The following is a 9731-nucleotide window of genomic DNA, read 5'->3' as shown; positions in this document are numbered from 1 at the left end:
CAAGTGGCTACAACGGCTGGAGCTTGCCAATCCAAAGTCAGGAGCCTGGAGCCTCTTCTGGGTCTCCCCCACGGGTGCAGGGTCCCAAGGCTTTGGGCTGTCCTCCACTGCCCTCCCAGGCCACAAGCAGGGATCTGGATGGGAAGTGGAGCTGCCAGAATTAGAACTGGCGCCCATATGGGATCCCGGTGTGTGCAAGGCGAGGACTTTAGCTACTAGGCTACTGCGTTGGGCTCAGATGAACATACTTTTAAGAAGAATCAACACCAATACATTTGAAGCATCTAATGTGTTCCTGCTTTCAAAAGAACACAGGCATGGTTCGCGTTAGCTTCAGCTAGTCATTCAGGTGGGGAACTAGCCATCCTGTGATTTTTGCAGAACATAATAGACTCACTCAACTCAAGTCAGGGCAAAGGACAGAGTGTGAAGCTCGGGGGTCCTCTGATATCGACAAGCGACACAGCTCTGTCCCACTGGGTCTGAGCAGTTTGGAACTGACTCATATCTATCCATCTGATCCCCTTCCCAGAAAAAAAGTTTGCAGAAATTAGGCTGGTGAAAACAGATTTCGAGAGATCAACCATATCTCTGCTTTCATTATTTGTTTTCAGGGCAGAATAATAGCATCAAGTTATTTCTGTCACATGTCTCTGGTGAAGAGGAAAAGTGTGAATCAAAGGAAAATCAGCAGATACGGTTTTAGTTCAAGAGTCTACTGTTTGGTTTGGTTTGGTTTGCTCTCACTAATCATAGTGGAATTACTGAGTTTGGCTTATTTTTACTAGCTTCAGTCTAGGTCTGTCCATAAGCAAAAGCGTTTCCTTCCTGCCAGATGACATGCACGCATGCAGAACTGACCGCACAGGCTCTGCCCAGTGATCCAGAATTCTCCAGGACTCTAGAAGCAGCTCCCCAGGAAATGGGCAGAACGCTTAGTGACCCTGTGAGTCAGGATACATCAAGGGTACGTCAGCTCATCAGAAGGTTTCAAACGACAGGTGCTGGGATTCGGTTACTGAAACTAACAAGGCAATCACAAGCAACATAACTACCATTCAGGAGGATCAGAGCAGTCACACTGAATGCTTCCATGAATTAGCACCCTGAAGTCTCACCGAGCCAGTGACTGTCCTTTTGTACATTTTGTTCCTGTACAGAACCATGTGACATTACGCGAAGTCTTTGGACACAGCCTCGACAAAGTTGGGGGCGGACATGAGGATGCCGATGGTGCAGATGATGGTGAAGACGGAGAAGGCCATGAGGCACAGGCGGTCCACCACACAGGCGGCAAACTTCCACTCGCTGCACACCGCCTCGCTCTCGTCCTGACAGCGGAAGCGGTTAGCGATGTAGCGCACCTCCTCCAGGATCTTGGCCAGGTCTGGGTCCCCCTCAGAGGGCTGCCCACCATGTAGCAGGTGCTCATCATGTGTCGGGGAGCAGGCTAGACGGCCACACACCACCCCGGAGTCAGGGGTAGGGGCACAGTGCATGCCATCCAGGCCTCGGAAACCAATGTAGAGCAGGTTCCCATTGGGTGCTGGCGGCCCGACTCCTGCGCTCAGCTCCACGCTGGCCAGGCTGCAGCGACGCTGCTTGTGCTGGCAGGCGGGCCGCACCTTGTCCTCCCCAGGCCTCTTCATGCGCAGGAACCACGCACACCAGTTCAGGAGGATGATTCTGGTCTGGAGAGACAATTGCACATTAAGAGCAATTACATGCATGAGAGCTACAACGCAAGCCCTCCTTATTGACCCATGGGGTAACAGGCTCCATTGCCTCCTGGTCATTTCACCCAGGCAACCTATGTGAACACATCAGGCTGGCTGAGTCAAAGACAAGGGGAGAATGAATGATATGGAGGGGACACAGCGCAAGGTCAGAGAAGGCAGACTTAGAATGGAGACTTCTTTCTTAGCGAGGGACTCCCCTGAGCTGTGCTATCAGGGAACGCTGCTTTCCCTCCTTGATTCTTTTTCAGACCTAACTCCCTGGCCCCCACCCTGCATGGCAAACACTACAGAAGGCTACAGCAAACTCACAGTGTCACAGGGAAGAGATTACATTTCCAAGGGTAACCCTGGGATGCCCATCAGACACCCAGTGGACCACTGGCTCGAAGCAGTACAAGTTTACATATGAGGTCGCCAAGTGTCTCCTACCAGGAAAGCATTATCTTTTGCAACATTTTCGAAAGTTGCCCTAATGAGAAGCAAGTACCGAGGATGTCAATGTGAAACAGAAGAAAGAAATGTCTGATCTGAGATTTGAGAGGGCCAAGCTGTGAGCCACAGATACTCTGTTATTAAAGCATATATACAAGGGAAATTGCTTTGATACATTTAGTAGCTCTGAAGATCTGTGAGAAACTGAGCAAACTCACAATCCTCTCATTTAATGCATGAGGCTTCCAGTACTTGACGGTCCAAGTACATGGGCCCGACACCAATGTGGGAAAGTAAGACACAGCTCTTGACTCCTGGCGTCAATGGAGACCCAAAAAGAAGCTACCTGGAACAGATGCACTTTGAAAAGTCAAAAGGAGGGATTGGCAGGCCTTCTGTCAAGGACCAGTCTCAATATTTTAGTTCCAGGAGCCAAAGGTTTTTGTTCCAAGTACTCAACTCTGTTGATGCAGCACACAGTGTAAGCATGCCAATTTACATGCCTGCCTGGTTTGTGATATATTTACTAAAATGGTTGACAGGCTGGATCTGGCTACCACAATTCTCATTTCCTAACCTCTGACTACAGTGTTACAAGAAAGTCACCAAGCAAATTCACACCACTTTAGTTTCTCATGGAGAGAAGGGAGGCAGTTAAAGCTTCGATTCAGGCAAATAGTAATAATAATAATAAGAAGAAGAAGAAGAAGAAGAAGAAGAATTTAAAAGCCTTCTTGCAACCATAACCAGAGTAGTATATGAGTAGTAAGCCCCTTCACTGAAAATCTCCAGACACTGGCTTCATTTCCATTTGGTTTTATGACTATGAGCTAATTCCACTGGATACCCAGGTGATGTGTTTCCCATCTGTACATGCAGATAGTAAGCTACGAAGTTCATGTCTATGGGGCTTTCTTTCTTGATGATCATTTTTATGCCATCTTTTTTTTTTAAAGATTTATTTTTATTATTTTTTTATTGGAAAGGCAGATATACAGAGAGGAGAGACAGAGAGGAAGATCTTCCGTCTGATGATTCACTCCCCAAGTGAGCGCAACAGCTGATACTACGCCGATCCGAAGCCAGGAGCCTCTTTCAGGTCTCCCACGCGGGTGCAGGGTCCCAAAGCTTTGGGCCGTCCTGGACTGCTTTTCCAGGCCACAGGCAGGGAGCTGGAAGGGAAGCGGGGCTGCCAGGATAGAACCGGCGCCCATATGGGATCCCGGGTGTGCAAGGCGAGGAACTTAACCACTGCGCCACTGCGGCACCGCGCCGGGCCCCATTTTTATGCCATCTTATCAGAGGTACTTGCAACCAATTCTCTGCAGACAGGGATTGAAAGAAGACTGCATAGGATCTCTACTGCACCTGTACAGATAGCCCTTTGTTATACAGAGCACTTTATGTGGGAGGGGACATCCTGAATACTCTGCAAAGGCTGGGCCTGCTGACCCCGAAGGGTTTTCCTCCATCAAGAAGTGGCAGGGACACCTGGCCCCCCGAGGCCTCCATACTAGTTTCAGGAGACACGGTACCCCACCTGGGCCTTTCAGGGTCCTTTGCAATGAGCACACTTCCCCCATTTCAGAAACAAATGGAGGTTCAAAGAGAAGAATAAGGAGCTGGCACTGCAATGCGAAGGGTTAAGTTATGCTTTCTGGGCTGGCATGTGATACCAGAGTGTGGTTTGAGTCCTGGCTTCTGTGCTTTCCATCTAATTCCTCAGTAATCCACCCAGGAAAGAATTGGAAAATGATCCGAGTACTTGGGACCCTGCCATCAATGTAGGGAGCAGAATGGGGTTCTTGATTCTTGGCTTCAGGCTGGCACAGACCTGGTTGGGGAAATGAACCAATAAACAGCAGATCTCTCTTTCTCCCTCCACTATTTTATCTTGCAAATAAATAAACAATCTTCTCCAAAAAGACTAATAAATTGGCACAAGATCACACAATGAGCAAGTGGCTAAAGCATTTAATATGTTTAGACTTCTACAAACTTCCCTATAAAATGTTCTCTTTGAAACTTTAGCCCAACCCCCTCTTGACAGACACCAGAAAGCTTTGGCCGGATCCCAAAGGAGGCTGTCGTGCAGCAAGCACACGGGCATCCAGAGACACAGTTTTGCATGCAAAATCGGTGAAGTGCCAGGCACTTCTGCCATGCGGGGGTACTCATCTCCAGAGGCGCATCGCTAATATGGCCTATACTGCTGAGTCTATTTTGAATTTCACGGGTTGAATCATTAGCCTGGGAGGCCAAAGCATCTCCACAGATGAAATTATCCTCTTGGCACTTATCAAACTGCTCGTGACCTCTTCGTTAGGTTGCAGTTTTGTTTCTGGCTGTGCAAATGTCATATAATGCCACTGCTCCTGGCAGTGTCTTCTTCATAGCTACAGATCATAATAAAAGTCCCTGGGAGGCTATTGATGCTTTAAATGCACAAGGAAGGGAAGAAAAATGTGGAGTGCTATGTAAAGTGAGAGAGATGCCTAAGCCTTATACTTCATTTGCAGACAATTGGTTTTAACAAGCTCTTACTCTGGGAGGTGAAGAATTAGCATATGCTCTTAATTAAGGTTTTTCAGGAACAGGAGAATTGCTACCAGGACATTAAAAATGATTATGAGCTACTGTGTCTTAATCGCTTTATCTTTCCATCAGTCAAAATACTCTTAAGAATGTGAATAAATGTTTATATTGCTATATTTGCATAAATAAATGATGGAAGGGAAAACAAAGAATTCATTAAATCAACACTGAAAGAACAAGCAAGGTAAGGGACACAACTCCACATAACTTTGACTTTTGAAACACATCTGCTTCAAGAAAGACAGAAAGACACAGAGACACAGAAACAAGAAATGGTTTTACAAAATTGGGCTGCATTTTGCCCACCTGGGTTAGCAGCTGAGTGTGTACAAATGAATCTCAGCCTTTCAAAAGGTGGGAGAACTTCCGCAAACAAGCCATGTGCTCTGGGCATGAGGCAACAGCACTGGGCCCCTGCTGGCAGCCAGAGCTGAGGCTTGATGACGCTCATAGGAGGGACATGCCACGGCAAAGGATCTGAAGGCAGAAAGTCTACAAGGCTTTTTTCTTTCTCTTTTAAAAATATAATCATTTCTGAGTTAATTCTGGGGCAACTGTCAATTACTGTGCAATGAACACACTGTTGTCTGGTGGGTAACTCAGTGTGTCTCACGCTATCAGTGCCTTTAGCATGCCAGCTACTCTCAGAACTCTTTCTAAATTGGGATGCAAGCTACTGCCTCTTTCAGAGTGATAGGGTGTTTATAGCTTCTAGCCGGTTTGAGGTTTCAGGAAACCTGGGAAGGTTGATCAGGGTGCAAGTGAGAGGCAGGCAATATGCAGCCTTCCCCTGCCTGGTGATTTATTCTTGGGATAGGGAAAGCTCAGACTCTGGCTTGTCCTTAATCAAAGTTTGCTGATTGGCCAACAAGGGTAGGTGCAGAGCTCCAGGAGGTGGAGCCCAAAGGAGCATATGTTGGAGACCAGGCCTAAGGCCAGCACACAGCAGCTACGGGGAAGGAGGGTGCAAGAGCTGGGGTGCGGTCTCAGGCTCTGGATCGCTACACTTTCTCCTCTGTTTCCTTACATGTCATCCTATTTCCAACTGGCTGTGATTATTCACCTGTGCTGTACAGGCATTTGGTGTAATTACATTCCTACATGTATTAAATGTGTGTTTTTATATAACTCGTTCTGTTTTTTTTTTTTTCTTTTTGCACCTCACTCTGCTGTGAAGCTCCCTCCGCCTCACCATTTTGTGTCTCATGTGATGCTCCCAGCTGCTGCTCAGTACTCTGTGGGGTACATGCCAGGAGTCAGTTTGTACCAACTCTGAGTTTGCACATCATACCGTGCAGCCAGCGTACAGGCTGCAGAGGGACATTGAGTTCCCACACGGCATGCTGGGGACACAAGGAGCACACGAGCTGGGCCTGCGCTCCATGCACACACAGGCAGACCATGTGAGACAGCTCTGTGCTTAAGAGAGCCACCGTGAATTCTCAAGCGGCAACCACGGCGGGCGTTTACCCTAGTGCCTAAGATGCTGATTAAAATCCCTGTGTCCCGTATCTGAGTGCAGAGGTTGTGCTACTTGGTTCTCGCACCTGACTCCAGCTTCCTGCTAGTGCAGACCCTGGGAAGCAAGAGTGACCACTTGAGGACTTAGGATCCTGCCACTCACCCACCTGGGAGACTGATTAAAGTCCTGGCTCCCACTTCAGCCTAGGCCGGCCCTGCTGTTGTAGGCATCTGGGGAGTGAGGCAGCAGACTGCCTTTAGAGTAAATAACGGGTAAACCACAACAGAAACATCTTTCCGGAGGAGCCTTCTCAGGGAGGGGTACTGGCTTCATGGTGCGGGGAGAATGGGAAGGAGGAACGCACCCACTTGGGCATCTTGCCACCGTCAGGGTCATGGTGGTGGTACTGCAGCACGATCACTGTCACTACCACAGAGAGGCCCACGATGATCATGGTGCTGGCAAAATACTGGGCTGTGGAGAGACAGATACACAGGGTGAGTCTGAAGCCAGGTACCACAAACACCACAGGGCACATTTCCTGACCATTAGGGCATGGGGTGCAGAGATGCCGGATCTATGTGGGCCATTCTTGCACCCCACTCCCTGCTTAGGCATGAGGGCATGGAGCTCTTCACTGGGTTGGAGCTCCTGATTGGCTGAACAGGACTAGAAGAACCCCACAGCAGCAGGAAGGAAATCAGATCCCAACCCAATGCAGAACATAACTTCATATGCTTCCTTGTCCTTTTGTCCAGTTTCTTTTCACCTAGGATTTGTATGAAATCAGGACCCTGGCTAAAACACCTGAAGTCTTTAGCTCCCCAGTAAGGAGGGCATTTCTGGGAGGAATTATAAAGGAAAGGGTGTTTCTGCAAGTGGAAATCAACTGGAATACTTGACACCTTCTGTCCCTGATTGGGCAGGGTGGGCAGAGGCCATGGGTCACTGTGAGTGGTTACAGAGCAAGTCAACTCCTCAGACAGAGAATGGAGGCCATGTCTGCTTGAGGCACCTGCTGGGAAAGCTTAGACATTCTCTCAACTCTGCATCTTTAAGACACAAGCCCAGCTCTGCCTTACCTATCAGAGGCACTGAATCAGATGTTGCAGGCATGATTTCAGCCACAAGCAGCATGAAGACAGTCAGGGAGAGTAACACAGTTATCCCTGAAAGAGAAACACACAGCAGTCTCTCAGGAAAAAAGAAAAAGACAAGACAAAGTGCTTCTGGGACATGTCCTGAATTCACAGTTCCTGTACATATGGGCTTGGGTGATTCTCTGGGGACAGTGTCATCAATCAGTCCCAAAGTACTCTCTGGGGGAGACACAGGAGCCAGAACCTTGCAAGAATCAATACAAAATGGATAACTAATATCCTAAAACTACTTTTCATTTCATTACACTGTTAGTGAGAGTTATTATTCATATTGCAGACCAAAAGGAATAGGCAGAAGACCTGAGTTCAGAACTTTGCTACTTGGTTGCTTGCTTCTTAGTGTTTCTGAGCCCCTTATTTGTGAAACATGGGTTTCAGGATGATTTTTTCCAAGCACTAAAAATGATCTGTTTTCTTCATACAGCTATGAGCCAAAGCAATTGTACTGTGTGGAGCAACAGAGAAATCAAGCTGGCATTGCATAACAGGTCACTGCTCACTAAGTTTCCAGCAAGGAATGGGGGAAAAGCACAGCTCTAGGTAGAACTGAGCTGAATCCTTCTGGTGTCCCTGTCACTCATGCAGGATCAGAGGATCAGGGTAAACACCATGAGGTTTGTGGGACAGCACAACTACAGAACATGAGTCTGACACAGGAGTTACACTGGATCAGGAGGCCTGTATGCGAGGAACCCGGAGCCCCTTCACTGCCCTCGGTGAGCCTTGAACACGGGATACTAAGGAAGGGTCTCCAGGCCCAGTCACCGTTTAGTGATGGCTGGACACTTACCAAGGGATATTTTCTCTCCGGAGTCTGCAGGGAGCAAGAACACCAGCAGTGCCAGGGCTGAGATGAGCACACAGGGGATGAGCAGGTTGAGGCCGTAGTAGAGCGTCCTACGGCGCATGGTCACTGTGTAGGTGACATCCGGGTACGGCTCCTTGCAGCACTCATAGAACTTCTCGCTCCTCTTGCCCGGAATGCCTCCACAAGGAGAAAAGGAGCCAGTATTGGAATGCACAATTAGTCCCTTTGTGCCAAAGTGCACACCTTGTACAAGTCCCAGCCGCGAATCTGTTGAACCCTAAAACACTGGGTAATCAGCATCTGAATGAACCCTTGGCTGGTTTAAGATAAAGCTGTTAATAGGGTATCTCAGTGACAGCTGAATAAGAAGTTAGATAATCTCTTACTCCAGTAGAAATACAAGGTTATAAATATTATGTTGTCAATTTTACAGCATTATACATGTAATCAGCTGTTTTTCAATGGAAAATAATCAAATCTAAGTTCCCAGTAACTGCAGTGGGCTGCCCAAGCTGATCTGGGGAACAATGTGGCTCTGAACAATGCAGGGCGTCCAAGCCAGCAGGTGTGGGCTTGTTGTTCACCTTGGCTCAGGTTCTTAGAGAAAAAGCTCTGCATTTCCTTACAGTTTTCTATTTCTTAGCTTACTGTTCTCCATACATTATGAGGAAACTTCAGGGTTCAAAACATGCTCACCCTGAGAGGAACAGGGCAAAATCATAAACTCTACACATTCACACAGAAAGCAAGCCTCTTTCTCCCAGGCTGTCGGTCACATGTCTTCCCTGAGCTTACCCACAAGGTCCCACTCTCCATTCGGGATATAGCCGCTGATGTCCGCCTCCTGCATCTGCAGGTCCAAGGACCAGCCTCCATATGACCAGGATCCGAACTTCAGCTTGCACTGCTGCACATCAAAGGGGAACCAGCGCACATCGATGTAGCAGGAGCTCTTGAATATGCCTACACAGTGATGGGAACGCTCGGAAGACAGGAGCCAAAGCTGGCTGTGCTGTGCTCACAAGGCACAGCAGCACCTTCAGCCAAACCCACCCTCCAAGCTACTCCTGCCCAGAACAAACTGTCTTCTTTCTGCAAATCTCTATGAACCTGTAGCTAACGTGTCAGTGTTTGTTTTCAAATTCAAATGCCATAAGGATACATTCTATTGAAGAATGCTGAGTGCTCTCTGTACAAGGCTAGAGCAATTCAAAGTTTCTGTAAAGCAGAATTAAAAGGAAAGTTTCTATTGAGCAAAAGCTTTTATTTCTAAATTCATGCACACTTTTTTCATAAATATGCACTTTCCTGAGCTTTCTGGACAGCTACTATGTGCATGGATTTCAAAAGTTGTTTGTGTCCAAATAATAAACTTATTTTTTTTAAAAAAATCTCTTTTCCATGAACTGTTTAGAGAATGCTAACATAAATGTGCATTCACCATGAGCATCCTGAGACTTTAAATGACACAGGTAAACAATGTGAGAAAAAAAAATCTCAAAGAAGGGGAAAAGGCTGAAGGCGTTAGAACTAGG

General features: G+C 47.5%; 1 protein-coding gene across 1 annotated transcript in view; it reads right to left on the bottom strand.

The window, feature by feature from the left end:
• Positions 1–1131: 1131 nt before the first annotated feature.
• CHRNA7 (cholinergic receptor nicotinic alpha 7 subunit) overlaps positions 1132–9731 on the bottom strand; it is a 109088-nt gene continuing 100488 nt past the window's right edge. The window contains exons 6-10 of the mRNA XM_040968959.1: positions 8992–9159; positions 8179–8373; positions 7311–7397; positions 6593–6702; positions 1132–1691 (exon numbers count right to left, since the gene is read on the bottom strand). Of these exons, the coding sequence (XP_040824893.1) occupies positions 1173–1691; positions 6593–6702; positions 7311–7397; positions 8179–8373; positions 8992–9159 (1079 nt within the window). The 3' untranslated portion in view covers positions 1132–1172. The remainder of the gene's footprint in view (positions 1692–6592; positions 6703–7310; positions 7398–8178; positions 8374–8991; positions 9160–9731) is intronic.

This window comes from Ochotona curzoniae, unplaced genomic scaffold, assembly GCF_017591425.1.
Source record: "Ochotona curzoniae isolate NIBS_2020 unplaced genomic scaffold, NIBS_Ocur_1.0 scaffold_4701, whole genome shotgun sequence".
In the NCBI taxonomy this organism is placed as follows: Eukaryota; Metazoa; Chordata; class Mammalia; order Lagomorpha; family Ochotonidae; genus Ochotona; species Ochotona curzoniae.
Note: the sequence above shows the minus strand (reverse complement) of the source record. Positions and strands in the feature narration are given on the sequence as shown.